The 27392-nt window shown below is 45.7% G+C and overlaps 10 protein-coding genes across 12 annotated transcripts; 6 read left to right on the top strand and 4 right to left on the bottom strand.

The window, feature by feature from the left end:
- Positions 1 to 401: 401 nt before the first annotated feature.
- On the top strand, positions 402 to 1090 carry LOC128254143 (uncharacterized). The gene is given in 3 exon segments (XM_052982974.1): positions 402 to 630; positions 633 to 880; positions 935 to 1090. Coding segments are annotated over 3 exon segments (465 nt in total). The 5' UTR covers positions 402 to 491; the 3' UTR covers positions 1013 to 1090.
- Positions 1009 to 2018, bottom strand: LOC128254141 (methylosome subunit pICln). The gene is made up of 2 exons (XM_052982973.1): positions 1765 to 2018; positions 1009 to 1670 (listed from the first exon to the last, which is right to left on the bottom strand). The coding sequence occupies exons 1-2, from the start codon at positions 1881 to 1883 to the stop codon at positions 1139 to 1141; spliced, it is 651 nt and encodes a 216-aa protein (XP_052838933.1). The 5' UTR covers positions 1884 to 2018; the 3' UTR covers positions 1009 to 1138.
- Positions 2019 to 2215: 197 nt separating this feature from the next.
- LOC128254037 (rho GTPase-activating protein 21) lies at positions 2216 to 6932 on the top strand. The gene is given in 8 exon segments (XM_052982808.1): positions 2216 to 2828; positions 2883 to 3115; positions 3170 to 3970; positions 4510 to 4676; positions 4763 to 5773; positions 5943 to 6253; positions 6322 to 6494; positions 6497 to 6932. Coding segments are annotated over 8 exon segments (3099 nt in total). The 5' UTR covers positions 2216 to 2607; the 3' UTR covers positions 6679 to 6932.
- A 585-nt stretch (positions 6933 to 7517) lies between these two features.
- Positions 7518 to 8027, top strand: LOC128254216 (protein PET100 homolog, mitochondrial). The gene has a single exon (XM_052983108.1). It carries the CDS (start codon positions 7646 to 7648, stop codon positions 7886 to 7888), a length of 243 nt encoding a protein of 80 aa, XP_052839068.1. The 5' UTR covers positions 7518 to 7645; the 3' UTR covers positions 7889 to 8027.
- A 1339-nt stretch (positions 8028 to 9366) lies between these two features.
- LOC128254210 (facilitated trehalose transporter Tret1) lies at positions 9367 to 11640 on the top strand. Its single transcript, XM_052983103.1, has 3 exons — positions 9367 to 10154; positions 10697 to 11443; positions 11509 to 11640. The coding sequence occupies exons 1-2, from the start codon at positions 9453 to 9455 to the stop codon at positions 11408 to 11410; spliced, it is 1416 nt and encodes a 471-aa protein (XP_052839063.1). The 5' UTR covers positions 9367 to 9452; the 3' UTR covers positions 11411 to 11443; positions 11509 to 11640.
- A 654-nt stretch (positions 11641 to 12294) lies between these two features.
- LOC128254206 (endoribonuclease Dicer) lies at positions 12295 to 20819 on the top strand. 2 transcript variants are annotated; one of them, XM_052983098.1, is made up of 9 exons: positions 12295 to 12535; positions 12677 to 12733; positions 12797 to 12927; positions 12982 to 13159; positions 14039 to 14349; positions 14414 to 15116; positions 15441 to 15998; positions 16657 to 16831; positions 16894 to 20819. In XM_052983098.1, exons 2-9 carry the CDS (start codon positions 12704 to 12706, stop codon positions 19989 to 19991), a joined length of 5184 nt encoding a protein of 1727 aa, XP_052839058.1. In that variant the 5' UTR covers positions 12295 to 12535; positions 12677 to 12703; the 3' UTR covers positions 19992 to 20819. The 2 variants fall into 2 exon arrangements, with proteins under 2 accessions (XP_052839058.1, XP_052839059.1); XM_052983099.1 differs by lacking the exons at positions 12295 to 12535; positions 12677 to 12733; positions 12797 to 12927; positions 12982 to 13159 and adding an exon at positions 13171 to 13410.
- A 60-nt stretch (positions 20820 to 20879) lies between these two features.
- LOC128254212 (ras-related protein Rab-4B) lies at positions 20880 to 22397 on the bottom strand. The gene is made up of 4 exons (XM_052983105.1): positions 22161 to 22397; positions 22021 to 22101; positions 21616 to 21948; positions 20880 to 21552 (listed from the first exon to the last, which is right to left on the bottom strand). Exons 1-4 carry the CDS (start codon positions 22174 to 22176, stop codon positions 21341 to 21343), a joined length of 642 nt encoding a protein of 213 aa, XP_052839065.1. The 5' UTR covers positions 22177 to 22397; the 3' UTR covers positions 20880 to 21340.
- Positions 22398 to 22535: 138 nt separating this feature from the next.
- LOC128254217 (uncharacterized) lies at positions 22536 to 23020 on the bottom strand. The gene is made up of 2 exons (XM_052983109.1): positions 22880 to 23020; positions 22536 to 22815 (listed from the first exon to the last, which is right to left on the bottom strand). Exons 1-2 carry the CDS (start codon positions 22988 to 22990, stop codon positions 22717 to 22719), a joined length of 210 nt encoding a protein of 69 aa, XP_052839069.1. The 5' UTR covers positions 22991 to 23020; the 3' UTR covers positions 22536 to 22716.
- A 104-nt stretch (positions 23021 to 23124) lies between these two features.
- LOC128254219 (cytochrome b-c1 complex subunit 10) lies at positions 23125 to 23568 on the top strand. The gene is made up of 2 exons (XM_052983112.1): positions 23125 to 23260; positions 23385 to 23568. Exons 1-2 carry the CDS (start codon positions 23208 to 23210, stop codon positions 23503 to 23505), a joined length of 174 nt encoding a protein of 57 aa, XP_052839072.1. The 5' UTR covers positions 23125 to 23207; the 3' UTR covers positions 23506 to 23568.
- Positions 23569 to 23579: 11 nt separating this feature from the next.
- Positions 23580 to 27344, bottom strand: LOC128254207 (E3 ubiquitin-protein ligase SH3RF1). 2 transcript variants are annotated; one of them, XM_052983100.1, is made up of 7 exons: positions 27264 to 27344; positions 26676 to 27173; positions 26508 to 26616; positions 24704 to 26354; positions 24457 to 24636; positions 24103 to 24396; positions 23580 to 24041 (listed from the first exon to the last, which is right to left on the bottom strand). In XM_052983100.1, exons 2-7 carry the CDS (start codon positions 26787 to 26789, stop codon positions 23867 to 23869), a joined length of 2523 nt encoding a protein of 840 aa, XP_052839060.1. In that variant the 5' UTR covers positions 26790 to 27173; positions 27264 to 27344; the 3' UTR covers positions 23580 to 23866. The 2 variants fall into 2 exon arrangements, with proteins under 2 accessions (XP_052839060.1, XP_052839061.1); XM_052983101.1 differs by lacking the exon at positions 27264 to 27344 and having other exon boundaries at positions 26676 to 27180.
- Between the last annotated feature and the right edge of the window lie 48 nt (positions 27345 to 27392).

The raw sequence follows: 27392 nt of genomic DNA on the forward strand, positions 1-27392 counted from the left end.
TCTAGTTAAAAGTTGGGTACCAAAAAAGCTTTCCAGAAAAAAGAAAAATTCACATATCCGTTTTCTATGGCAAATCGAAAACGCGATCAACTTTTTTTTTAATATAAGATATTTAACATTATAAAAATTCATACAAATTATAAAAATTAAACTTGAAATATATGAATATATGTTTCACAAAAATTAGTTGCAATTTTTTCAACCAACTAAGCAATTTATGTATATTTCTGACGAAGAAACAGCGGCTTTTTGAAAAAGCGTTAATAATTACCGGAATTTTTTGCGTATATTGGTATTTTTAGTTCTTAATCTTGTTTAATAAAAAAAACCAATGACACTATCGATATATCGTGGTTGAAGCGTGGAACCGATTGGAGTTTAGCTGTGACTCAAACCATCAAAATGGTTTCAAACGTTGTCCATCACTGAAAAAATCAATTTGGCGGCGTTTCTGTTTACCTTTTATTTTGTTGCTATAACTAATATAAGCAATGTCGATCACTTTGGATTTTAGTGGCAAGAACCTGGCCAAAAGTAAGTCTGTGAATCTGCACTATCTGCCAGCCAAAATTGACGGCGATGGCGAGGCAAATGTGGAGGAGTACTTCAACAACTACACAAGGGAAGCAACCGATTTGGTAATGGAATCTTGACGAATGCCTTGCGCGGATATCCATTAGTGGGGGAGAAACTCAAGGTGCCAGAAGGATATCGTGGACTAGTTATCCAGGAAACAGAGAAGCCCATCAACGAATCGTCCGACAGACAGCTGCGACTTACGGGAGTTTTCGAAGAGTTTACCTACTGGAACTACGATAAGGTGCCCTCTAATGGCGATACATACCGACAGGCGCTGCTTCTGGCGGATGTAGCCGACGCTGTAGGTATGTTCACTCTTAAAAAGGTTTTCCAATGACCTCCATTTCATCCGCAGCTCTCAAAACCCATCAGCGAGCAGGATCTAGAAGCAGAAATAGCACGGAACAAAGAAAACACCAAGGAATCTCCATAATTCTTAGGCGCGCTTACAGCGTTTATTATTTAGTACTCCAAAAGCTATTCAAATACATATGTATCTTTACAATTCAAACACTTAAGCTGGTAAAAAAGGGATATCGGTATATAAATATGTGATGCTTCATTCATCGGCGTCCTCGAACCGCTCGTCGTCGTCATCCAGGCTGAGATTCTGGACGCCATTGCGTCCCAGCGTCAGGGCGTCTTCTTCCTCCATGGCCTCGTCGTCCAGGCCGCCGGCATCCTGCATGGGATCGCTGTCCTCCGAGTCGCTGTCCGCCGAGTCCGGATGCAGTGCCTGGCATGTGGTCATTGCGCTGTACATGGTGTCCACCGAGTGGATGTCGTCCGGCAGGAGCCAGCACTCAGTTACTTCCTCGAACTGCTCGTCCACGGCGTCCTCGAAGTTGTCGTCCTCCTCGTCGTGCTCATCGCTCCCATTGCCCTCATCTACGTCGGCCTCTGGACCTCCACCATTCTGGCCATTCACCGCCGGCTGTGGGGGATCCCCGTAGACCCCGTTCCATTCCACCTTGTGGTCCAGCATGAAGTAGATGCACTTCCTCGGATTCGAGGAGATACCGTGCAGGCTCACCTGCTTCCATTCTATGGAAATGCCCTCGGCCAGGTCGCTGGGCTGCCACGATAGCGTACTAAGAAGGTTAAATGTTGATTATTTTGGGGTGTTGATGGGCTTATCAAAAAACAACAACATTAGAAGCCGGCGAAAGCTTTCGGTTCACTCACTTTTGGGCAATGTAGATTGTGCCCTCGCCCACCACTTTGTCGCCAAGCTTAAGCTTGATATTGTTTGCTGTGTAAAGCAGGCCATGCTCTGGCGGAGAAACACGCATAATAAGCACCATTTTAATACACAAATTGATAAATTTGCTAAAAGCGCGTTCAAACTAGAGGTGGACTAAGATCGTTTTCAAATCATCGGTAACTTCGATAAATGGCAGGGCATCATCGATGATTTTTTTTAAGGTCTGTATTAAAATGTCTGGCAGCGCTTTTAAAAGCTAAATTGGGACATGCAATAAAAACAGGAAAAAACTAAAAGGCTTGAAATGCATCAATAACAAGGCATTTTCTTTTAAATATTGATTGATGAAAAGTTTTTAAGATTTAAAACGTCCGAACTCTGGTAACTCTGTTCCAAATTTTCCACCTTTGTTCGAAATCACTGTCAGGTGTTTTTAGCTGAAAACTCATTAAAACTTTGTAAATAGTTTAAATATATATCAAAAAGCGTACAAAAAAGTTTAAATTAACTAAACTAAGGAGCTACCAGATCAGCGCATGCAATTTGCCCTAAGAGATAGTCATAATTTGGCGCTCTAGCCGCGGTCACACTGTTTCGGTAGCGTCTCGGTTCAATTTTCAATAATTTTCAGTTGAAATTTGCGATAAGTGTGATAAATTCGGAATTATGTGCCCGGGCAACAAACCTTCGACAATAATAAATTCCTAGACAAAAAATCATTGTGGGCGGAAGTGAAAGGAGTAGTAGCCTTCGTTTTTACGGAACAAACTTGTCATTGTCCTTGCCAACGCTGTTGTTGTTTTTGCTATTTTCGCTGGCAGTCGATGCTGTTTTTGTTGTTGTTGTTGTGGTTGCTCGTGGATATATACAGTGTTTACTCGATAATTTCAAGTTACAAGGAAACCACTATGGACACGGACCATGCGAACTTCAATGACTTCAGGGATCGTGACTTGGCCACGCGCATGCGCCGTTGCAACTACGAAAAGTACAAATCCCTGGTGCGCATGCACTTATCCTTCGAACTGGAACTAAATACCGATGAGTAAGAGGAACCTCCTTGTCTTACAGGACATTTTTATAAACCAACCATCCCCAGATTTGATCTTCCCTGCCACGAGATCGTCTACGAGGACAAGGGCAAGCTGAAGAAGTGGAATCGCTTGTCCAAGAAACACCGTCTGGGCCAGGGAGCAACTGGCACATCGTGTGCCGCCGGCTCAGGCAGCAAATCGGTGGGTAATAGTCCCACGGAAACACTGCAGCAGCAAATTGACCCGGGATTTCTGATGCATTTGCAAGAGCTCAAGGACTTTCTCATGTTGGAGAAGAGTGAGTATAGCGAAGGAAATTCATTAAGATAATTATTAATTGATACCCCCGCAGATCTCACCCAGGAGGGGCTGTTCCGCAAGGCAGGAGCCGTGTCCCGGCAAAACGAACTGAGGATGCACATCCAGCACGACAAGCCATTGAACTTGGAGCTGGCCGGCTTCTCGGCCCACGACTGCGCCACCGTGTTCAAGGGTTTCCTGTCCGAGCTGCCCGAGCCCCTGCTCACGGATGCCCACTATCCAGCCCATCTCCAGATAGCCCCGCTCTGCCAGGCGCTCAATGGTCATGCCGCGTCCAGCGCCGAGCGTGAACAGCACCTGCTCAACTCCGTGCAGTTGCTGCTGCTACTCCTGCCCGAGGAACACCGCGAACTCCTGCAGCACATCATCGAAATGCTGCATGCCGTGGCCCAGCACGAGAAGAGCAACAAGATGAGCGCCGAGAACCTGGCCACGCTGTTCACGCCACATTTGATCTGTCCCAGGCAGCTGCCGCCCGAGGTGCTTCACTACCAGGCCAAGAAGATGGCCAGCATCGTGACCTACATGATCGTCCGCGGACTGGACATCTTCGAGGTGCCCGGCAAGCTATCGACCGACATCCGGGCGTACTTTCTCGAGCGCAAACGAAAGAAAACCATGTCGCCGGAACAAACGCTTGACGAGTCCATCTCGGACGTCTCGACGGTCAACACGGTGTACACTTTCGTAGATCGTGCCGCCACCGCAGCGGCCACCAACACGAACAACACGGACACGGAGCTGGCGCAGCTTTATGCCCACATTCAGAGCATGCCGGAGTCCTCAAAGAAGCGGCGTCTGATCAAGCAGTTCAACAAGCAAAACGGGCAGGGTAAACTAATTGATATCTACAGGAGGGCTTTTAAACCTGCAAACTCTGGGTCGTATGATTTGAATACTCCTACCAGCCACTACAAAACTGATTGGACTTAGTTGGCACTTCTATAACATACTTTTCAAATCACACACACTGATTACAACATGAGCTTAAAAAAAGTATATTATCGAAAAGTGATAACTTAAACCCTTCTTCCAGCCATTAAAAATTTGATTGGACTTAGTTGAAGAAGTTTTTAATATATTATAATTTTAGAAACTATCACTCAATGTTTAAGCTTTCACACTTCTATAATATACTTTTCAACTTATTGGAACATATGCTTACTGAAATCTATGTTACTTTTAAATGAAAATCGAATAATACTATAAGAGGATGCTTTTTATATATTACTACTTTGCATCTTTTAGTTTCAAAACTACGTTGATCGATCAGGCACCTAACAATTTTTTTAATGGAAAGGCATTTTTAAATGTTTTTATTACTCATTGTATCTTTTATTAATTAAATTCATTGTAATCTTATTCGATCAGGCACCCCGTTGCAGCTGGTGGTAATGAATCGTTTGAAGAACAACGAGGCCACTCGGAGTGCCAAGTCCCTGGGCGATTCCATTAAGAAGCACATTTTTCACAAGAGCCTCATGTCGCGCACCCCGAAGCGAGTGCCGCCCAGTTTTCATTTGGCAGGAGGGCCAGAGGTAAGTTTTGGATTTGGGTTTTGCTTGCTTCTGTGTCTGTTGACTTACTGCATGTCTTCTCATCCATTGCATGGTTCATCGCCCAGACGCCCAACATGTCGCATGTTAAACCGCCAAAGATGCGGGTGCTCTTCCAGAGCCCCACGCCACCCACTCCCACTCACTCATCGACCATCACCAGCGTCACTCTGTTGGCACCTAACCCACGACATCAGCTTCAGAAATCTATCTCATCCGCCTCCCTCAAGATCGAGTCCTCCTCGTCGGACAGCAGCTCCAGCTGTGCAGCCAGCGGTAGCATCTCCGCTCCAGTGAGTCGCCAGCAGTCGAAGGAGTCACCTTCGGGCGTCGGCGGAGGGGCTGCTGTTCCCGGCCAGGACCTGGACGAAATCGATGCCGATTGCTGTGTGACGCCCTTAAAGATCATGTCCGCAGTTGCCAAGCAGCTCATCGATAAGAAGAGCGTGGCCTGGGACGAGCACCGCCTGCTGGAGATCGAGGAGTACTCGAATCCATCCACGCCAGTTCAGCAATCGTCGCGCTACAAGTCGGAGCCTAATCTCTCGAGTATCCTGCCGCAGGTGGACGCTGAGGAGGAGGACGACGACGGCGTACTCACGCCCATTGTGGAGGGCCGCAGCACGATGACAGCGAGCAGCAGCCACATGGGCAGGTCCATAACCCGCAAGTTAATGAAGGGCGTCAGCATGGGAAATCTCAGATTCCCGTTCAGCACGCCGGAGACGACCAAACGGCTGGTGCGGAGTGTATCGGCCACGCTGCGGAGGCGTCCCAGTGGCGAAGAGGGCAAGCACTGCCCGTTGGCAGCGGATGCACCGCTCCTGGAGGATGTGGATGACAGCGATGTGGAGGAGGAGGATCATCGGGAGGCGGAGGAGGACGACGATGATACTCTGTCGGAAAACAATGGCAGTTCAAACGAACTGCCCGCAATCAGCCTGGGCTACCAGCAGATCCTGCAGAGCAGCGTGTACCGCAACATGGATCTCATCACGAGTACACCGGCTCTCCACATGGGTCGCCGTTCCATGTCGCCCATCACCAAGTCCACTCAACGCATGCCCAAGGCGATGCAGGTGAGAAAAAATCCCATTAACTGCTTGAATTTACCACTAATCGTAAACAACACTTGTCCAGTTTGCCCTAGAAATACATATTTCTAATGTCAAGTTGGCGGTATCTCGCTGTTAAACTTAAGTAATCAATCCCTCCATCTAATAATAACACCTGTGTACATGCTTTTAGGAATCTATTATGACTCCCCGATCCCGGAAACCCGTGATGCTACTCAATGCATTGGCCGGCAACGGCGACAAGCAGCTGAACCTGAGCTTTGCCGAGCAGGAGGAGCAGGATTCCATTGGGGGCGGCACACCCACCAAGGATCGGGAACCGCCATCACTGCACAGCGAAGATGCCACCTCACTGGGTGGCTATGCGGAGATCCTAAGGCACCAGCAGAGCTTTGCCCTTTTCAACTCCAGGCAACGGACGACCAGCAGCAGCACCAGCAACGAAGACTCCAAGCCCTCGAATGCCCTGTCCAGTGATTTCAAGTGAGTACCGGCGGTGGGGTATGACTACGGCAATAGTTATCATATCCCAATTCCAATCTAATCCCCAGGGAATATCTGTTAACTCGCAGCGTGCTCACAGCCAGTCCAGCGGACTTGTCGTTTGCCAGTCGCTCGGATGATTTCGGAGGAGCCAGCACCACGCAGGACATCGACGATTTAGATGAGTCCGATCTGAGTCCCAGTCTGCTCTACTGCCTGGATGGAAACGAGCCCACATTGGCCTCCCCTTTGGCCACAGCAATGGGCGAAAGCGTTCGGCATGCACACCCCTAAAGTCAGCCCTAGCTCCCGATTATCACGCTGACAACAAGGAGAACATAGAGAATCTCCAGGAGGAGCACTCGCGCACCAAGAAGCTCCTGATTACTTCTCCCGAGGAGTATCCGGGCGAAACAGCCCTCTAGCTATAAGTCGAACTATAATAGGTATTTTCATAATCTAACGTTAAAACCGTTGTACGGTTTTAAAAATCATCTCTCATCAAAATGTTTAAGAAAAAGATTGCTTCCGTGAAAAAATGTTTTCGGTATGACACGTTCTCTCGTTTTAACTTGCACGCGTTTTTAAAAATTTAGCCTAAGATCCTACATTATAAATGCATGCCTCGAAAAATTATAAAAATACATACATATATAGCTATATATAATCGGAAAGTAAACGGTCTTTTATTAGAAGGATTAAAAAGGTGTTACGGCAATTGAAGCTGTGCAGGGGGTTGCTGATAAAGTAGTTAAACAATATTCTTTCAAGTGCTTGCGATAGTACTTTGGAATTGTCGGAAAAGGAATATAGTATTGTGCAACTTTGAGGGTGAAAGGACGGTTGCAGTAAGTGCATTTTTTATATTGGTTTTTGCAAAACAGTATTGTATATTAATATTTAGCAAAAAACAGGACCAAAATTATTTTGTAGCAATAAAAATTAACTACATTTCTGTTTCATTTATTAAAAATGTGTTTTTTTAATTTTTTAAAACTAAAACAAATATATACTTGATATTTTTGATTTTATATTTATGAATCATATCTAGCGAAAACAGAATTTTATTCATATGAATCTGAAAAAATAGTTATTTTTGGAAGAAACAGTTATATTGTTTAATTAATGGGCAAATAATAAACAATTTTATATTCTGTAATTAAATATAAATCATGATTTGAATTTGAAAAACTGTCCTAAAAACGTTTTTCGGACAGCCGTCCCAAAACATGGGAAAAGTTAGCCAGCACTGATCATGTTTAATCACAAACGCTAGGCAACACTGTCTAACAGCTGATTTTTGTTGATTGTTTTGAGGAAAACACAAATTATTTCTCTAAAATTAATTTTTATTCCGACTTTCAAGCGCCAAAAGTAACCAAAACCAACAAAATGGGAACCTGGGTGCTGGAGGTGGCCAAGATGGGCATGTACATGGCCTTCCCGGTGGCGCTGTTCCATCTGTTCAACCAGCCGGAATATTTCGAGGAGTGGGTGACCAAAAAGAAGCGGGAACTCTATCCGCCGGAGAGCAAGAGCCACCACGAGGAGCTGCAGCGGGCCATACGGGAGCACCATGCCCAGCACGACGCCAAAATGATGCGGGCCATGCAGGAGGCGGAGGGCAAGAAGTAGGCGCTTTATTACCATCAATCTAGCGTTAATCCCACGTTATATAAGCGTGTGTAAACAAACAACCAACTGATGCTCCGGATGGATGGGTGACTAACTGCTCTGTAAGAACGCAATAAAGACTTGTAATACAACCAAACAACACTCGAAACCGAAATCGAAATTTGGGATTCGATAAGTGTTTACCACTGTAAATCATCAGGAAATAACTATGATGCGGCTCCAGGGGATACTCGACATGCATTCGCTGCCCATTATCTGGCGAAAACAACTCCATTGCAGGCCAAGAGCACTCGGTGTGGGATTGCCAGATAAGGCCATTACATGAGCACCACGGTGGACTACTTGAAAATGGGTTATTCTGCCGAATAATACTGTCATACTACCCGGTACCCGGAGCCAGTGGTAATCGCTTATCTGGACAATCCCCCTTCCGCCTATCAGAGGAGTCCGAGTCCTCAATTCCGTGGGCCATCAATGGCCAGTTGACTGATATAGCTGATAGGCGATAGCGCCGCTTGACCGCCAGATGACCGTTGCGACTTGGCAATGATCGGGTGTTCAAGTATTTGGGGGTTTTGTCACACATTGGGGTCCACAATATGGGGATTGATTTCTCTACATGTGTTTTGGGCGTGATGCGATGCGATGGGGCTTGCTAGCCAAGATTAGATGCACTCCCGCCGATTTACGCTCATTCAATTATTTTGTAGCGTCTCTGTCTCTGTTATTATCTGCTTTTCACACGGCAGCGCTGAACCAATTGTGCCGTAAATAACAAAATACCGAAAAGCTACGACCTTATAACGCCGAAGATAGGCTACTCTCAATGGGATAAGATTTATTTTAAACATATTAGAATTAATCAAACTACCATTGAAGATTATGTATAAATACATTTTAAAAATAATGACAGGATAAGATGCCAAGCCTTTTAAAGTAAAGAAGATGAAAAACTGTAATGGTCACTCAGTTTTTGCACCCTGTGGAGAATTAATAGAGAATGCTTAAACAAATTTCGATAAATTAACACTAATAATAACAAATCAAAATGTTTACCTTTAGGTATATAGGGTATTTTATATTCCCACAAATTAAAGATGGAGCGGTTATTGTGGACTTCCTGTATTCAAAGGGTACTCCCACTAAAATTTAAAACCAATTTAAAAAGCTAGTCGGCATACTTCGCCGAAGGGCATAAATCGGAGAATTCGTTTAGAAGCACTTGATTGCTCTTATAACGACATATGTATGTTGTTGGCGGAGGAGGCGGGTTCTTAATTAGCTGCTTCGGTTTTCAACAGATTTTGGGCGCTTTCAATGACGCTGTTCCTCCGCCTCCCCCTACATTACATAAACTCATTTATCACCTGAACTATAGGGAACTGATTTACGACTATGACTTGCACTGCTTGACTTCGCAGTTGACTTCGCTGCTTTGGTTATCGCATGGAAAGCGATTTTTCCAGCGGAATAACGGTCGCGTGGCGAATTCAGTTCATTTCCAGCGATCGAGGAGGTAGCACCTTCTATTAGAACACCCGGAAAACGCACTTTTTATAATATAATGTCCAAGGGATCGGTATTGCCGCAATACATTGCCGGCTTGTCGGCCAGCTTTGGAGCCCTCTGCATGGGTGCCTCCATCGGCTGGTCCTCGCCTGTGGAGAAAATGATCACCGAGAGCACGGACTATGGATTCGCGATCAGTACGAGCCAGTTCGGTTGGGTATCCTCGCTGCTGACCCTGGGCGCCACTGTGGTCTGCATTCCCATTGGGTTTGCCATCGACTGGATCGGCAGGAGACCCACCATGTTGGCCCTTATCCCGCCCTATATGGTGGGCTGGGTGCTCATGTTGTTCGCCAACAACGTGACCATGCTGTACTTCGGAAGATTCATCCTGGGCATGTGTGGCGGAGCCTTTTGTGTGACTGCTCCTATGTACTGTACCGAGATTTGTACCACCGCCTTGAGAGGCACCATCGGCGCCTTCTTTCAGCTGCTGATCGTGTCCGGCGTGTTGTACGGCTACCTAGTGGGAGCCTTCCTGCCCCTGCTCACCATCAACATCCTGTGCGCCATCCTGCCGCTGATCTTCGCCACCATCCACTTCTTCATGCCGGAATCCCCCGTTTATCTGGCCATGAAGGGCCGGAATGAGGATGCCGCCAAGTCCCTGCAGTGGCTGCGGGGCAAGGGTGCCGATATCGACGACGAGCTCAAGGAGATCCTGGAGGAGTCCCAGAAGCAAATTGATGCGCCAAAGGTGAGTAAATAATAGATTGGCAATTAATAGACCATTAAGATTGCACAGGCAACAAGATATTGAAATCTTTTAAGGGGTTGGTTATATATTTTAATTTTAAAGCTGTTCTTTCAATACTAAATATGCCAATAAAATCCGTTATAGGTTAATCAAATTTAGTTAACTAGTTTAGTTATTAATATTGAAAAAAGTCAGCATTGGTAAGCTTATGAAAATATCGTATTATTTCACACCCAATTTAAATATTTTTAATATTAGATGTGGTTGTAAGTTATTTGAAATATGCAAATAATAAATTTTGTAATATTTCAAGATTTTTATTGCAATAGTATCAATAATTAGCATCTGAAAATTTACTTACTTAAATATGAATAAATAAATTTACTTAACTTAAATATGCATATAACAAGTAGGACCCATTTTAGATCTAATGTTATCCAAATTTTTATATAAAATGTACAATTTGCAATGCAATAGCCAAAAATTTGTTTTTATTATCTCATGTGTCTATAACTAAAGAGCATTCTGTTTTTAAATTTCAGGTCAATATTGTGGCCGCCCTTCGTCGTCCTATCGTTTTGAAGGGTCTTGGAATCGCTGTCCTGCTGCAGGTGTTCCAACAGTGGACGGGCATCAACGCCATCCTCTTCTATTCCGCCTCCATCTTCGAGGACACCGGCTCCGGTCTGAGTGGCAGCAATGCCGCCATCATCATTGGCGTCGTCCAGGTGACCAGCACACTGGTGGGGGTGGCGATTATCGACAAGGCCGGCCGAAGGATCCTGCTCCTGATCTCCGGCCTCCTGATGGCCGTGACCACCGCCCTGATGGGCGTCTACTTCCAGCTGAGCGAAAGCAATCCGGGCTCAATGGACAACTTTGGCTGGCTGCCCATCAGCAGCATCTGCATCTTCATGGTCTTCTTCTCGATAGGATTCGGACCGGTGCCGTGGCTGGTCATGGCGGAGCTCTTCTCGGAGGATGTGAAGAGTGTGGCGGGATCGATTGCCGGCACCAGCAACTGGCTGTCGGCCTTCATGGTCACGCTGCTCTTCCCGATCCTCAAGACCGCGATCGGACCGGGCCCCACCTTCTGGATCTTCACCGCGATCGCGGTCCTGGCCTTCCTCTACTCCCTGTTCTTCGTGCCGGAGACCAAGGGCAAGACGATAATCGAGATCCAGCACATGCTGGCCGGCGGAAAGGCTGTGGATCTGGATACCAAGAGTGCCGGTGGCAACAAGGAGCAGACGTGAGGAGGGTCGTCGCATATGTACATAGTCTCAGCCGTAAGGATACTTTTGTTAAATGCCCTCCATTTCTGTCACTTTAAAATTCATGTATTTTTTTTCAGTACCTTCTGGAGAGATTAATCTATATTTGGATGATTTGGAGTTATGTCAAACAAAAATATAAAAAAAACTCATTTTCACACATATTATCAATGTTAAGCTATCTGAACACACGTATTATATATATATTTATAAATATATTTGTATATTTTTATGTTAACATTATTTTCAGTAAGCCAAATACAAAGAATGATTAAAGTCGTAGGCAAGGTTATCTTCCGGTTTCTAGTTTGTTTACAACACTGATTAGCCACATAAGCTATCTATTCTTTTGATAAGATTTCAACAATATTATAAGTGCGTCAACAAATTTGAGATTTAGGATTATTTTTTAAATTTTAGTTAAAACCATTTTAAATTTAATTGTTTTGGGTATAAGAGTAGAAAGATTTATTTATCAAAAATTATAACATGAGAGTTATTTAACTATTTGTATTTTATTCGAAATGGAAAAAGTTGTGCTGACTATCCCAAAAGTACGCAGCTGAAGACTAAATACTTTAATTATAGGTAAGCGGCTAGAAACCTAAGATGTTCTTATCTGTTCAGCCATTTGTGTACCTTCCTTTACCATAATAATAGTCATAAGTAAATATTCATTTTTAATTAATAAGTATTACTAATGACTTGCAAAATGTAATTCCATTTCTTTAGTGAATATCTTTATCTGAGATCTAACTGATAAGAGCACAAAACCAAAGACATTTATATTTTGCGCCTTGGGCAGTGTGACCAGTCGCATGCAAATGCAGAATTCTTGAGATTTTAAGCTCAAGAAAAGCAAAACAAATCGCTGGTCACGCTGTCGCCGCTTGTTCTTTGTTTGACACCTAATTTCATTTTTGCTCCATAATTTTCCTAGTTTATTATTATAGTGTAGTTGCTTTGGATACATAGGTGAAGGCCGTGTTAAACTGGTCTTGCCAGTCTCGCGAAGGTAATAGTTTTGGGTCATTTAGTTTGGCCCACAGGTGGTTGGCACAGAAGTGGCCAAAAAGGTAAAACTTTGCTTCGCGTAAACAAAAACCGGTGAGTCCCAGAATTTCATGCCGGCATCTATATCGCCCATCATACAACACATTCGAGTTCGAATTCGCCACGTCAGCAAACGTCAGTTTGTCAGTCTGAGAAAAGACCTCTAGAGTTTCGCATCCAATTTATTTTCACCAGGATTTAATAGATTTTTTGTGCCTTATCATGGGAGACAATCTAAACCCGGAAATAAAGGTGAGGTGTTCCGTTAAAACTAATGATCTATTAATTATTAATAAACCATAATTCTCGGAAAAGGCTCGCGATTATCAACTGCGTCTTGCGGACTATATAACCAAACACAATGGCATTATATACTTGCCCACGGGCTCTGGGAAAACCTACGTGGCCATCCTGGCCCTCAAGCGTTTTTCGCAGGACATGGACAAGTAAGTAAAGTATATGAAACTACTGATCCGATTTGTTAAACCATTCTATCATAGAACCATTGAAAATGGGGGAAAACGGGCGGTGTTCATGTGCAACACCGTGGAATTAGCCCGTCAACAATTGGTTGCAGTAAGGAAACATACCAACTTGAAAGCCGGATTATATGTGGGTGAACAGGGCGTGGACGAATGGACTCGCGGCCAGTGGACGGATGAAATCCGAGATAACCAAGTGAGTACACTGGCATGACGTGTCCCTTCCAGCTACTTCCCCACTTATGATCACGTACGAAATTCAATCGGTTATACACACACATAAGCATAAGTGAACGCGAGATCAGCACTTTTAGAGGCCCCCAATGAATCGGACTTCACTGAGATATTTAAATACATACATCCAGAGTACATGCACAACTGGGTTGCATAAGTACACAATCAATATTTTTAATGAGCTCTAGAGATGCGGAAACTTGATAAAGAAATGTAATTCCTTTATTTATTATTATTTATGAAGCTTGAATTATTTGTAGTTTTAAGAGGTGACTCATTTGAAATATGAACTCAAAGCGTAAGGCCAATATAATCTTTTTATTATCGAAGACTAAAAATTTTTGTATAAAACGACAAAGAGTATTTTAAAATCTCATTCGCTATAAGTTGTTGAGTATTTCTTTCTCAATATTTGGGTATTACAAAACCTTTTATAATGCATAATTTTACGAAATGTCTGTAAAACCAATATTACATATGTAAAGAGATCTGGGTTGTATCAATGTTTATTATGAGCTCTTATAAATTCAAGTCCAAGTTTAATTGGTCAAATCAATTTTTTTTAAACAAAATACCACATCCATTAAAATTTTTGGGTAAATTATCCCGTTTATATTTTTTATAGTTTGTGCAATGGATAGTTTTGCAATATCTCCTTAAAACTAGCGAGATTTATTTAAAGCCTATTGTATGCGAAATCCTTTTTAATGTTTATTCTAAACATTAATTAAAACCTAAGTTAGAAAAATATGTTGATAAAATGTCCAACAATATTTTAAAATATCTTTCACTTTTTGGAACTATTTTCCCCTATATCAACTTATTAATGCAATTCCTTTAGGTTCTGGTGGGAACGGCCCAGGTGATCCTGGACTTGTTCACCCAGCGGCACATGAAGCTGAGCTCCCTGAGCATCGTGATCATAGACGAGTGCCACCACGGCACCGGGCACCATCCGTTCCATGAGTTCATGCGCCTCTTTTTGTGCTTTGGCGGCGGAATGGAACTGCCTCGCGTGGTGGGCCTCACCGGAGTCCTGATCAAGGGCAACGAGATCAAGCAGGTGGCCAAGAAGCTGCAGGAACTGGAGACCACGTACCGCGGGAACATCATCACCGTTGCGGATACCAAGGAAATGGAGAACGTGATGCTGTAAGAGGCTATTCTATCTTCCCAGGCATTCTTTAACATCTTTTTACATCTCTTCCCTTCTTAGGTACTCCACCAAGCCCAAGGAGTACCTGCTCACGTATCCAGATCAGGTACAGACTTTTGCAGTTATACAATCCATTGGGTCACAGATTGCGAAGTTCTTCGCAGCGCTGGACCTCATGGACATTGGCATTCAGCCGGTGCGCAGGTCCAAATCCTTGCAGTACCAACGCGATCCGCAGAAGAAGGGTACGGTGAAGCAGTTGTTCAACGACTTCCAGTACCAGCTACAAGAGTACGGCATCTATGCGGCCTCCATAGCCATTGTCTCGCTGACTGTGGAGTTCGAGGTGAAGCGTCGCCAGGCGGAGACGCTCAGCCTGAAGCTGATGCACCGCACGGCCATCTCGCTGTGTGAGAACATCCGGCACATGCTGGTGCACAAGCTGCGCGACATGGTGGACGACGACGAGGAGCTGGACGACAAGGCCAACACGGAGGAGACCATCATGAACTTCTCCACCCCCAAGGTGCAGACATTTCTGCAGTATCTAAAACGCTCCTTCGCCCACAAGGATCCCAAGGACATCTGCTGCCTGGTCTTTGTCGAACGGCGCTACACCTGCAAGTGCATCTACGGCCTGCTACTGAACTTTATCGAGGCCACGCCGGAGCTGCGAAATGTGCTCACTCCGCAGTTCATGGTGGGCCGCAACTCCATCTCCCCGGACTTTGAGAACGTCCTGGAGCGCAAGTGGCAAAAAACGGTAGGTGTGGCAGAAGTGGCCAAGAAACTTAGCTTACTATACCCTTGCATTGGGTATTTTAAATTAAAAAGAACACATTTCCTACCCTATAAAATACATATATTCTTGATCACCCATATATTTGTCTATGCCAATTTTGGTAAAGTATTTTTTTTATAAAATAAACTGATCATGTTAAAATTCCTGCCAATTGGAAAAAATTACCTAATTTTGTTTTCAAAAAAATATATGTTTCTGTGGTTCTTTTTTTTTATTCCACTCCTTGACGGCAAGGGTATTAAAACTTCAATTTCGTTTTCGTTAACACAAGTTTTTACCTTCCAGGCAATTGAGCAGTTTCGTGCTGGCGAGGCCAATGTGATGGTCTGCTCAAGCGTTCTGGAAGAGGGCTTCGATGTGCAGGCCTGCAACGAGGTCCTGATCCTGGATCCGCTCAAAACCTTCAACATGTATGTGCAGACGAAGGGTCGGGCTCGATCCAAGGAAGCCAGATTCGTGATGTTTTCCTCCCACCTCGATAAGCCCAAGATATCGCAGCAAATTGTTCAGTATCGCGAAGCCCATGAGGAAATTGCCAAGTATCTAAAGGATCGAGTGCTGGATCGAACTGAGCCGGAAATATACCAGATCAGACAGCACTTCCAGGACATCATTCCGGAGTTCGTCAACGAGCACGGAGCCGTTCTGTTGGCCAGCAATGCCCTGATCTTGCTCCATCGCTACTGCCAGACCATGCCCTCAGATGCCTTTGGCTTTGTGATCCCCTGGATCAATTTGCTGGACGAAAACGAATGCAAGAGGCTTTTCGGAGACTCTGCGAAGACGAAGAAAGTAATCTCCATCAGTCTGCCACTGAACTCCAGGCTAAGGGACACGATTTACGTAAGCTACAAGTGGAAATTGGGTCAAAAAATCAAATACTTACTATTTTTTTTCTCGGGTACAATAATTTTTAAACGTTTTTAAAAAAGAAAAATATTAAGTGTCTTTATTCTGTACATTATATTCTTAAAGTGCATACGTGACATCGTTTTTTTCGTATAGTTCGAAAAAAAAAGAAAAGTAATCTACTTTTTTTTTCTTAGAAAAATTCACTTTAAAGTTTACTTTTATATAAAAATTGTAATTTAATAATTGATTAAGATTTTTATCATTTAAATCTATTTGAATAATTAATTAACGTAGATGTCAAACACGTTTTGAGTTAATGTACACTGTTATATTGGACACAAATGTCAATAATTTGTTGTTGACTTGTTTTACTTACACTTAAAATGTTAATAACAAATGTTGTTTACAGAGTGGGTTGTTTTGCGAACCCTACTTTAAACTATGAAAATAAATATGAAATAGTGTACACAATCGAAAAAATATGTTGTGAGAAAAACGCGTTCAAAATTCAAAACCACATAAATTCGTAAATGCTGAAGATATCGACTTTAAATCAAACAGCAATATTAATGAACAGATTTAAAGTCAAATAAAATTATTTTCCATTAAATTATATCCATAAGACCCCTAAATACTTTGATCATTGCAGAGCGAGCCCATGGACTGCGTGAAGTCAGCTAAGGTTTCGGCCGCATTCAAGACGTGTAAGCTACTCTACAGCTTGGGTGAGCTGAACGAGAGATTCCTACCCGTAACAGTGAAGGAGCGGGTGGCGGCCATTGCCGATCTGCACTTTGAGCACTGGAAGAAGTACGGCGATGATGGTGGGTCCTCCAGACAAAGGCATTCTTAATCAGTAATCATCTAATTTAATATTTTTATCCAGTGACTGCGGCTGTGCGCAAGGATGTGGAGAGCAAGGTGCGCACTTACCGGACAGATTGCCCGGCGGAGTTCTTTGATGCTCGTCCCCGGGTTGGTGAGGTCTGCTATGTCTACGAGATCATCTTGGAGCCACAGTTCGAGCGTTGTGACTACACGGAACACATGTACACCAACCTAAAGACGTCGCGAAACTATGCCCTAATGCTGAGGAAAAAGCTGCCGCTTCTGGCTGAGATGCCGCTGTTCAGTAATCAGGGAAAACTGCATGTCAAGGTGGCCGAGGAGCCAATAGAGGTGGTTATCCAGGATGCCCAACAGTTGGAGCAGCTGCACCAGTTCCACGCCATGGTCTTCCGCGATCTCCTGAAGATCTGGCAGCCATTCTTTGTACTGGATCGTCGCAGCAAGGAGAACTCGTACCTGGTGGTGCCACTCGATCAGCGGAAGGGCATTGACTGGCCACTGGTGACCAAGTTCCAGAGACTGCCCAAGGCCGAGAAGTCCAGTGTGCTGCAGCGCAAGCAGCAGCCTCCACCACGTCCCGAGGACTTCGAGGGCAGCATTGTGACCCAGTGGTATGCCAACTACGAGGAGAAGCGCATGCTGGTGACCAAGGTGCACAGGGAACTCACTCCCTTCAGCCTGATGGAGAAGAACCACCAGGACAAGAGCTACTACGAGTTCACCATGTCCAAGTACAGCAACCACATCGGCGACGTGGTGCACAGGGATCAGTTTCTGATCGAGGTGCGGGAACTCACGGAGCAGCTCAACTTCTATGTGCAGCAGAGGGGCAAATCCTCGGCTCAGAGCAAGGCCAGGGCGAAAGTGGTCCTGATCCCCGAGCTGTGCCACAACTTTCAATTCCCCGGCGACCTCTGGCTGAAGCTGATCTTCCTGCCGAGCATCCTGCGCCGCCTGCACTTCCTGCTCCATGCGGAGTCCCTGCGCAAGCGATTCAACATCTTTTTGGGCCTCCAGCAACTGCCCTTGAATGGGGCGAACTACAGACCAAAGCCATTGGAAATTGACTGGTCGCTGAAGAGGAATGTGGACACCGTGGGCAATGCCGTAGCCACTGAGGACGTGGAGGAGCCGCGATCGCTGCTGGAACCCATGCCCACCAAGTCCACGGAGACGGCCGTGGCCAATCTGCACATCGCAGACTTTGAGAATTCCTGGCAGCAGTACATGGAACCGGTTGACTTGTCGCGCAAAATCATGGGCGCCTATGCCGTGGAGCTGGACTACTACTACAAGTTCACCATGGGCCAAGTGGCGCGCCTGGACAAGATTGAGTTTGAGGACAAGGAGTACTGGGCCGAGAATCAATTCAATATGCCTAAGGGCAATATCTATAGCAGTGGATCTCCGGCGAAGATTAGTAGTCTGCCAGCTCTGATGCCGGCCAATCCCAGTTCGGTTCGCCTGACGGTGGATCCCCTGCCCATCCTGCAAAGAACCATTTCGAATGCTTGCATAACACCAGCGGAGCAGGGTGAGTTCCTGGCTGCCATCACCGCGTCGGGCAGCGCGGATGTGTACGACATGGAGCGCCTGGAGATGCTGGGCGACTCCTTCCTCAAGCTGAGTGCCACGCTCTACCTGGCCAACAAGTATCCGGACTGGAACGAGGGCACCCTCACGCAGGTCAAGTCCAAGCTGGTGTCCAACCGTAATCTGCTGTACTGCCTCAGCGACACGGATATTCCCAGGAAGATAAGCTCCGTTTTGTTTACTCCAAGGTACACATGGGTGCCCCCAAGTGTTAGTCTGCCCCACAATGTGTTGGCCTTGTGGCAGGAAAAGCCGGAGCTGGCGCAGCTGGTGGGTCCACACAACCTGAGGGATCTGGCCCTCAGCGATGAGGAATCGCTAACCAGGAGCAACTGCAGCGAACTGAACTTCCGCAGCTTTGTGGAGGGCTGTCAATCGAATGTGTACACCCATCATGCCGGAGCCGACTTCTCCGCCGAGGTGAACTTCTGTGTGGGTCTGGCCAAGATTGCGGATAAGGTTGTGGCGGACACGCTAGAGGCGCTGCTGGGCGTAATCGTCAAGAACTACGGACTGCAGCATGCCTTCCGGATGCTGGAATACTTTGGCATCTGCAAGGCGGACATTGGAAAGCCTCTTTCCCAGCTGCTGGACCTCAGTTTGGGTGGTGCCAAGATGCGGGCGAATGTAAGCACCTCGGAAATCGATGGCTTCATCATCAATCACCGCCATCTGGAGCAGAATCTGGGCTACACGTTCAAGGATCGCGGGTACCTGCTGCAGGCACTCACCCATCCCTCGTATCCCACCAATCGCATTACCGGCTGCTACCAGGAGCTGGAGTTCATAGGCGATGCCATCCTGGACTTCCTCATCTCGGCCTACATTTTCGAGAACAATTCTAAAATGAATCCTGGCGCCCTCACAGATCTGCGTTCTGCTTTGGTGAACAACACCACTTTGGCCTGCATTTGCGTGCGGCATCGGCTGCACTTCTTTATCCTGGCGGAGAACTCGCTGCTCTCCGAGTCCATAGCCAAGTTTGTGCAGTTCCAGGAGGGCCAGCGTCACAGGGTGACCAACCATGTGAGGATCCTGCTGGAGGAAGCCGACACGCAGCCCACTGCGCTGGACATGGATGACGAACTGGAGATGTGCGAGCTAAAAGAGGCTCTCAATGCCATTGCTAAGGACGAAAAGAAGGGAGACGATGTCCCGCCCAAGGGTGATTTCAACATGTCGACGAACGTGGATGTGCCCAAGGCCTTGGGCGATGTTCTGGAGGCTCTGATTGCCGCCATCTACCTGGATTGCCGCGATCTGCAACGCACCTGGGAGGTGATCTTCAAGCTCTTCGAACCGGAGTTGTTCGAGTTCTCGCGCAACGTGCCCATCAATCCCATCCGCCAGCTCACCGAGCACAAGCTGGCCAATCCCGTCTTCAGCTCGCCCATCGTCGACCAGGACAAGGTGATGGTCAGCTGCCAGTTTACCTGCATGGAGAAGACCATCAAGGTGTACGGATTCGGGAGCAACAAGAACCAGGCCAAGTTGGCGGCCGCCAAGCATGCCCTCCAGAAGTTGAGCAAATGTGATGCCTAATATGATGTCCCCTCGTCCTGTCTTCCTTTTCACTTTCATAAGATTTTTTTAAAAACCCCGCATGCCACTGGCTATCCGGCTTTGAAAAAATCTTTTTAAAGTGCTACGGAAAGCTTGGATCTGGATATAATTTTTTTATTGCTTTTATGAACACCAGCTACTCAACGTCTGAGAACATTCGAATTTTTAGATAATTCTGTACTGTGTATACATATATATAACATTCATTACTCTTCCATTTTCCACTCCTAGAGATTAACTATACCGATGACTCATAAGAGTATACTTTGTAATCGTTAAAACGTATGTACTCAAACTACGTATCCAACTTTATAAAGTATATGTGCTTTTGCTAAGCCGCAATTAAGCTTAGGCGTAACACCAATGCGACTTTGAAAAACTTAATTGTATAGACCTTATTTAAATTAGCCATTGGTGTGGGCATTAAGATACATTGCCAACAAAAAACCCAATTATATTCACATTTTTTTGGATAGCACATTATACAAAAATTATATCTATCAGAAATGTATGTTTTTGTAATTGTTATTTGGAAAAAAACCAAAATCAGATAATACTGAAATTTTATTTTTAAATAGCTAGTAAAAAGCTTTTAGGACCGTATGAAGTGTATATTTTCTTGATCAGGATTTATGTTCATTCGGTCAATATCCATCGACATCCCAACCAATTTTCCAAATCAAACCAGAATATTAAAAGTTATTGACAAATAAGTTTTAAAGAGCAAAAGAACTGTTTTAAATTTGGCGTTTCTGCTGGTTTGAAATTGTTATTCGTTAAAAACATAAAATCTGCTATTACACCAAATTCAGGATTTTTACTCACTAAGCCATATACAATTTTGCAATAAATTTTTTTATAAAATAATTATTATTTTGCGCTTTTATTTACCGCGTGCATGCTCTAGTTAGATTTACAATCGACGACGTCGTCAACGACGGAACGCCACTTATTTACAATAAAAATGCCGACTGCATTCTCCTCACCTCCGATCCGATCCATGTGCCCATCAGCATCAGCCGTACATTTTCGTTGTTCGAGGGCTTCTACAGTGCTTCACAAACTAAAAATTATTGTAAGTAACGTTTTGAGGGGGAAACCCGAAATCAAGGGTAATTGAAAAGGTTAAGATTATGTTAAAACGAACCGAAGAGCATTATGCTTACATTTGGAATGATTAATCTAGCAAGACAAAGTACGAACTAAAACAATGTGGACATACACACAAGTACAAGATACAACTAAAGAGGAATGCGAGTGCGCATTCCGGTTTGAGATAAAATAGAGATTAATTTGCTCGCCAATCCGGAGTACACAAACAGTGCAATCTAAACCCTACAGGTGCAATCCGGTTTGTTGATGCTGCGCTGTCGCGTCTGCAAGTTGCGCAGGGCAGCTCCTCCGTACTGAATGCCGCTACCAATGCGCTCGGGATCCAGTTCGCCGGTCTCGATCTTGGCCAGAATGGTCTTGGAGCACTTGAGGAAGGCCTCCTCCACGTTCTCGCCCGTTTTGGCGCTCGTCTCCAGGAAGATGAGCTCTGCAGGGCAAGAGTAGGCTGATTAACAGAGGAAAATGTAAGTGGTAGTCCTAGCAAACAGACCGTTCTCCTGGGCAAAGGTGCTGGCCTCCAGGAAAGTCACATCCCGCGCCTCCTCCAAGTCCTTCTTGTTGCCCACCAAGAGGATCACAATGTTCGGACTGGCCAGGGTGCGGGCATCATTCAGCCAGTTCGTGAGGGCATTGAAGGAGTCCCGCGACGTGGCATCGTAGACCAGAAGCGCTCCGGCGGCTCCTCGGTAGTAGGATCTTGTCACCGAGCGAAATCTCTCCTGTCCGGCCGTATCCCATATCTGCAGCTTCACCGATTTGCCACCCACGTTCACAATCCGCGAGCCGAACTCCACGCCAATGGTGTGCGAGCTGTCGTCCTTGACTGGTAACGGAATTTATAAGGACAACACAAGGAATTATTGGGATCTCCCTGTTTTTTGAGCTACCAACTTACACTTGCTCTCGATGAAGTGATGCAAGAGACAACTTTTGCCACTGCCTGCGCTGCCAATTATCAGGAACTTGAACAGGTAATCTGGAGCACCGGAATCAATTAGTACCAGTCATTAATTAGTTAATGGTGCGATGACAAACCGTATGTTTCCGACATTGTTTTTGTTCCTCCTCTTCTGCGTAGTTGGTCTCCGTCTTCTTTGTGTGTCCCAGTGGTTGGCCTATTTACGTGGCTTTTTGGATTGCTGGTGCAGATGGGCACCAGGAAGGGCGCAGAACACGATCGTAAGCCGCAATATCCGACCTTATAAAGGGCCTTTTAAAACAATTAACAAATCAAAAGCTGACCAATTCTGCAACTTGCTGTTCAGTGGGGCAGTAAAAGACAAACAGGAAAATACCAAAGTAGCGTGGGTGTGACCAGGTGGAAGAAAAAATGATTCATGTTGCACCTAGCGATTTGTTTACCTTTAAAATGTTTCCTAGTTTTATAATTTATTTAGGTCAAGATAGAAATTGGTTAGCAGTAGTTTAATTTTAGTTGATATTTTCAGGAAGTTTTCCTACTAACATGCATGTCTTATAAAGCTATGTTTCTAACTTAAGATTTGCTGATCCTCTGCTGCATTCTTTATATGTACATATGTACAATATGGAAAGATCTTGTGGCTTTTGCTAATCCATTAAAGCTCCTATCCTAAAAATCCTTTTGTTTTTCCGGCACATAGTCCTGATAGCAATTAATGGGATCCCTGGCAGTGAAAACAGAATAAGCCAATTTGCTGCCCTTGAAGTTCTGTTGAATCGGAAAAGGAAAAAAACTTAAAATTTTGATTTTGATAAGAGCCCAAGTGCCCTACCTTCATATCACCAGATATCAGGCTCCATAGGAAAACGAAGACCGCCGGTATCACAGTGCACAGGATAAGCAGCTCGAAAGTGTTTAGTTCACCGAAAACGGATACTTTCATTGTGATTTATTAATTTTGATGTCGGTTTTAACTTAATAAAACTTTTTGTTGATGACAAGTTGTTGTGCTTCTCACGTAGACCAAGCAGAGTTGTCACCTCTCGCAAAGAAGTTTTGTGCAAACTTAGGGTCATACTGCTTTGGTATTATTTAGGACATTGCGCTCCAATCCATTGCGAATCTTTTGGTGCGAGAGAAAAGTTAATAAATCAACAAAAATGGCTTTCCGCATACCTTTTGGCAAGAAGCACGCTGAGATCGCGACTTCCTTGTGAGTAAAAGACATTGTTCTTGATCCTGCATCAAGAGTTTGAAGGGATTTCGGCGCACTCCCATAATACACCCCACACATTGCATAACCATTAAGAACTCAACCAGGTTTCTTTTGTTTCTAGCATCCGATCTGGAGCTGGATTCGGAGGAGCTGCTGGCCTGGCCGTGCTCTACTACACCGACTGGAAACTGGTCCTGCAGTACGTTCCCATCTACGGCTCCAAGTTCGACAAGAGCGAGTAATCCCATCCAACCGAAACTGTTAGCCTAGATGTTTTGCTTGGTGAATAAAATAAGTTAAAACGACCCACTGGGTATTACTGAAAATCATCGTATATTACAAATAACTTCGTAGAGAGCACACGAATTGGTTAGATTGTTCTCTAGCTAACTTATCGCTAGGGCTTAAGTAACTTGTCCTTAAGATATACATACATGGCTAGCCTATTTTGATTAGGGACCGTAAAAAAAGTACATCGTATTAATTTCTTTTCTAAAAAGAATAGTAGGAGATTGCGAATTGGAAGCCCGAATCGACCGGCGATTAAATGAATTTAGACGAATAATTTGGAACTTCGCTTAGTAAGTTCTAGGTGGAGTCCACCTAGGAATCTGGTTCGACAAAGGAAGCGGGAAACAGTCCTGTTTTGTGGGTGCGCGCATGGGTGCCCTTGTACCAGCCGTTCTTCTGCTTACGCTGCACATAGATAATATCGCCCAAGTGCAGCTCCAGTTCGATGTCGCTGTTTGGTGGATACGGCACAATGCAGCGAAAGCGACTGCAACAACAGATAATTTCAATTAGGGTCTTTACTTCTTTTGTGTGGTCCTAAAACCCACCTTTCTCGAGTGCAATAAGCAGACTTCGTGGTGGCACTGGCCTTGATGGCCGCCTCAGTGATAACATTGCTGCTGGGACTGAGGACATGGCCCGCATCCAGACTGTGCGACTTCCGATGGCTAGGTGCAATGATCATGTTGGCATGCAACTGCGATTGTGGCCCTCCTCCAGGCAGCGCCTGTTGCTGACCTCCAGCATAGATAGCTGGAGCTGCTGAGGAAACAGGTGGCGGAGACGAAGCGGCACTGCTGTACATGCTGCGAAACGCGGCTGCATCCAGGGATTGTCTGGCACTGGATGAAAGTTGAGCAGTTAGTAAAGTTTATTTACCCTTCATGAATTTTTAGGCTTACCAAATCAATTGAGGACGATCCTTGTTTCCTTTTACACGTTGCGATCCATAGGAAACGCTGCTGTTGGTGGCAGCAGGCAGTTGCTTGGGCAGAAACTGCTGCGGTTGTGATGCTGCCTTTGTTGTGGAAGTTTCATTGAGCGGTTGACTGTGCTGCAGTTGACTGGGGCACGAACCGGATCTAGAGATATACAACACGGCCACATTATTAATGGTCTATTAAGGTTACTCGGTAGTGCAGCACTTACCTAACATGCACTGGTTGCAATTTAGCTGATGGTTTAGTTGTGGCTTCCACACTTGGACTGGTAACATCTTTCGAAGCTTGCTGCAGCGATGCTCCCGGGGATTTTGAGCGTGTTTTCATGTGAGTCAATCGCCGCATAAGACCCACTGCCCCCGAAGAGCTGCTGCTCGTGGCAGGGGCGTTGGTGGTTTCTGCCTTAGGTTCCGACTTCCGGCTGAACAGCGCCTCCACCGGCTTCGTCCAAACGGAGCAACTAGTGGTCGTGGCGGTGGCCGGCTGCTGCTGCTGACGGGGCGGCAAATCCGGTGGCTGCATGGGCAGCATGTTGTTAAGCCGGACATCTGGGGCAACTGGCTGCTGCTGTGGGTGCGCCTGCTGGGCGTCCGAGCTTTGGGGAACGTATTTCCACTGGTGCATCAACTGCTGCTGGTCGCGGGTGCGCAACGGCGTCAGGTAGTTACCCGGAAACACCCCGGTAACATCCAACCAGTTCTTGCCTTTAAACCAACCGTCCACACAACGTTCGATCACAATGTAAACGCAGCCCTTCTTTAGCTCCAGCTCGTCCGTTTGCCGTGGCTTGTAAGGGAACAAGGCCAAGTAGCCCCAAGGCAAATTGGGGGGCATTTGCTGCTGCACATTTGTCTTAAGGACTCGCGCGGATTGCGAGGCGGAGGAATTGGGTTTGGGGGCTACAGAGTTGGCCACCTCTAGGCGGCTCAGCTCATGCGGCAGGCTGAGTATCTCGGCCGAATGGCGGTTGGTCTGGAGTAGACTCAAAGGAGCTCCTCCTCCGAGCAATGCGTTGAGTGAGTGCCGCTTTTCCTTGGCTCCCTTGTCCCGAAAACGAACCGACGCCGATCCAGAAGCCACCACATGCTGTGGGGTATTCGGCAGCGAGGACTGGTGATTCGGACTGCAATTGTTCGAGCTGGACGTGGAACTAGAATTACTGCTAGCCGGCGTGGTGTTTGAGGACCCCGAACTGGACTCCGTTACCACGGTGGGATCAATTACTGGCACCGGAGGAAGCGCACGTTGTGCTTGCTGCTGCGGCGGATGGCACGGTGGTGGATGGTTGATGATCCCGCTATCCAGCAGCTTTTTGGCCGCTGCGTTCAGCTCGACAAAGGCAATGGGAAAGATTCCAATGGTTTGGCCAATGCGTCCCTCAGCCCAGTTGTGATCCACGCGGCGCATGACATGGATGACGGTGCTTTTCTTGAACTCTAGACAGCCCTCCTCATCATTGGGCCCCATCTTGAAGTCATACATTGCGATGCACTGCGGCATGGGCAGCGGCACCGATACCTTTACATAGTTGATGGGGAAGGTTCCCTCCTGGCCATTTGCCTGGCCAACGAACCAGTTGTTGTCGATGCGGTGTTTGAGCAATATCAGATCCCCCTTCTTGAACTTCAGATCGCTGGCTTCGCTGGAGGCGAAGTCGAAGAGAGCATAGGCGTGGGGGAGTAGAAACCGGCGTAGCTTGTGACGTGCCGGCTGTTGAGATTGCTGATGTGTTTGCTGCTGCTGGAGAAGCTGGTTGCCAGGTGGCGGGGCCACTGGTTCCGCTAAAGGCTGCGTTTTTGGCTTTTCCTCCTCCTCGCCTTTGCCATCACCTTTTCCAGCGGCTGCAGTTTGTTTCATGCCTGTAAGTATGGGTTTTTAGTTACATATAGTTAGGTATAAGCCATTCAATTGCCAAAGCCACTCAGCCGCACTCATAAAGTCAAGCATTCTAAGCTTTGGAGCGTAGGTTGTGCTGTGCCAGTTGAGATTCGCGTGGGCGCGGGTGTCGTTACCTTCCAAGATTCGCATCAGCAAGACATTGGGTGGCAGCTCATCGATTTTGGAGGACACCAGGATGCGGCATTCCGGGCAGCGCAGCTTATGCTGGCTGGCCACAATGTCCTGGAATTTCACAAGATTAATATGCATATTGAAAGGGAAAACCAAGGGATATTACTCACCTGCAAGCACTTGCGGCAGAAGGTGTGCTGGCATGGCAGCACCTTCGAGGTGGTGTCCAGTCGGTCTAGGCACACGGAACACTCCAACAGGTCGTTCAGCGTATGCTCGTCCATTTCACCACCAATGTGCAAATCTCAAGGATGGTCACTATTTGAATTTCGTGCAGGGCCACATTCCAAAGCACTTACACATGCAAAGGTAGGCACACACATACGCGCATACGCAATTCCAAGTCGCGCTTAGGAAATTTGTATTTTTCGAATGCCAATCGCTACCAAACTAATCACTACCATTTGTTTTAAATGCTCTGATTCACATTATCACTTTGTTGCAATCGGCAGCTCTTATTTGTTAGACTATTTAAGATTATTAGGTGCAGCCGAAGCTCGTGGCCTGTGCTAAGCGGATATGTTGTATGCACACGGATATAAAACCAGCTTGCTTCTTGAAGCACAGTTGAGTCCACAAAACTACGCCCAATAGGAATATTGTTTTTGCTTTGCAGAGTTAAAAGAGTGTCTAAAATAAAATATAAATTTTTAAGGTATGTATTTGTTTTAACTACATGCATAACAACCATTTTTTACCTTAGTTTTTATGGCTTTAATAGAATAAAACTATTTTTAAAGCTGATCCTAAACTTATTTGCACTGCTGTTGTCATTTTAGTGTGACCAGACCTAAGGATAGAGATTTTTTGCCAGCGCATTCTTAACA

Source organism: Drosophila gunungcola (assembly GCF_025200985.1).
Source record: "Drosophila gunungcola strain Sukarami chromosome 2R unlocalized genomic scaffold, Dgunungcola_SK_2 000004F, whole genome shotgun sequence".
NCBI lineage: Eukaryota > Metazoa > Arthropoda > Insecta > Diptera > Drosophilidae > Drosophila > Drosophila gunungcola.

What these genes read in the sequence shown, in the direction of transcription:
- LOC128254141 (XM_052982973.1), bottom strand. Translation starts at nt 1,883, where the DNA reads ATGGTGCTTATTATGCGTGTTTCTCCGCCAGAGCATGGCCTGCTTTAC. An exon ending in ACAATCTACATTGCCCAAAA is followed by an intron (nt 1,671 to 1,764) that starts GTGAGTGAACCG and finishes TAACCTTCTTAG; the next exon opens with TACGCTATCGTGGCAGCCCA.
- LOC128254216 (XM_052983108.1), top strand. Translation starts at nt 7,646, where the DNA reads ATGGGAACCTGGGTGCTGGAGGTGGCCAAGATGGGCATGTACATGGCC.
- LOC128254210 (XM_052983103.1), top strand. Translation starts at nt 9,453, where the DNA reads ATGTCCAAGGGATCGGTATTGCCGCAATACATTGCCGGCTTGTCGGCC. An exon ending in AGCAAATTGATGCGCCAAAG is followed by an intron (nt 10,155 to 10,696) that starts GTGAGTAAATAA and finishes TTTAAATTTCAG; the next exon opens with GTCAATATTGTGGCCGCCCT.
- LOC128254206 (XM_052983098.1), top strand. Translation starts at nt 12,704, where the DNA reads ATGGGAGACAATCTAAACCCGGAAATAAAG. An exon ending in ATCTAAACCCGGAAATAAAG is followed by an intron (nt 12,734 to 12,796) that starts GTGAGGTGTTCC and finishes TTCTCGGAAAAG; the next exon opens with GCTCGCGATTATCAACTGCG. An exon ending in AGCGCAAGTGGCAAAAAACG is followed by an intron (nt 15,117 to 15,440) that starts GTAGGTGTGGCA and finishes TTTACCTTCCAG; the next exon opens with GCAATTGAGCAGTTTCGTGC.
- LOC128254212 (XM_052983105.1), bottom strand. An exon ending in TCACTTCATCGAGAGCAAGT is followed by an intron (nt 21,949 to 22,020) that starts GTAAGTTGGTAG and finishes TTCCGTTACCAG; the next exon opens with TCAAGGACGACAGCTCGCAC. An exon ending in CACCTTTGCCCAGGAGAACG is followed by an intron (nt 21,553 to 21,615) that starts GTCTGTTTGCTA and finishes CTTGCCCTGCAG; the next exon opens with AGCTCATCTTCCTGGAGACG.
- LOC128254217 (XM_052983109.1), bottom strand. Translation starts at nt 22,990, where the DNA reads ATGAAAGTATCCGTTTTCGGTGAACTAAACACTTTCGAGCTGCTTATC. An exon ending in TGATATCTGGTGATATGAAG is followed by an intron (nt 22,816 to 22,879) that starts GTAGGGCACTTG and finishes CCGATTCAACAG; the next exon opens with AACTTCAAGGGCAGCAAATT.
- LOC128254219 (XM_052983112.1), top strand. Translation starts at nt 23,208, where the DNA reads ATGGCTTTCCGCATACCTTTTGGCAAGAAGCACGCTGAGATCGCGACT. An exon ending in GCTGAGATCGCGACTTCCTT is followed by an intron (nt 23,261 to 23,384) that starts GTGAGTAAAAGA and finishes TTTTGTTTCTAG; the next exon opens with CATCCGATCTGGAGCTGGAT.
- LOC128254207 (XM_052983100.1), bottom strand. Translation starts at nt 26,789, where the DNA reads ATGGACGAGCATACGCTGAACGACCTGTTGGAGTGTTCCGTGTGCCTA. An exon ending in TCTGCCGCAAGTGCTTGCAG is followed by an intron (nt 26,617 to 26,675) that starts GTGAGTAATATC and finishes GTGAAATTCCAG; the next exon opens with GACATTGTGGCCAGCCAGCA. An exon ending in GCTGATGCGAATCTTGGAAG is followed by an intron (nt 26,355 to 26,507) that starts GTAACGACACCC and finishes CCATACTTACAG; the next exon opens with GCATGAAACAAACTGCAGCC.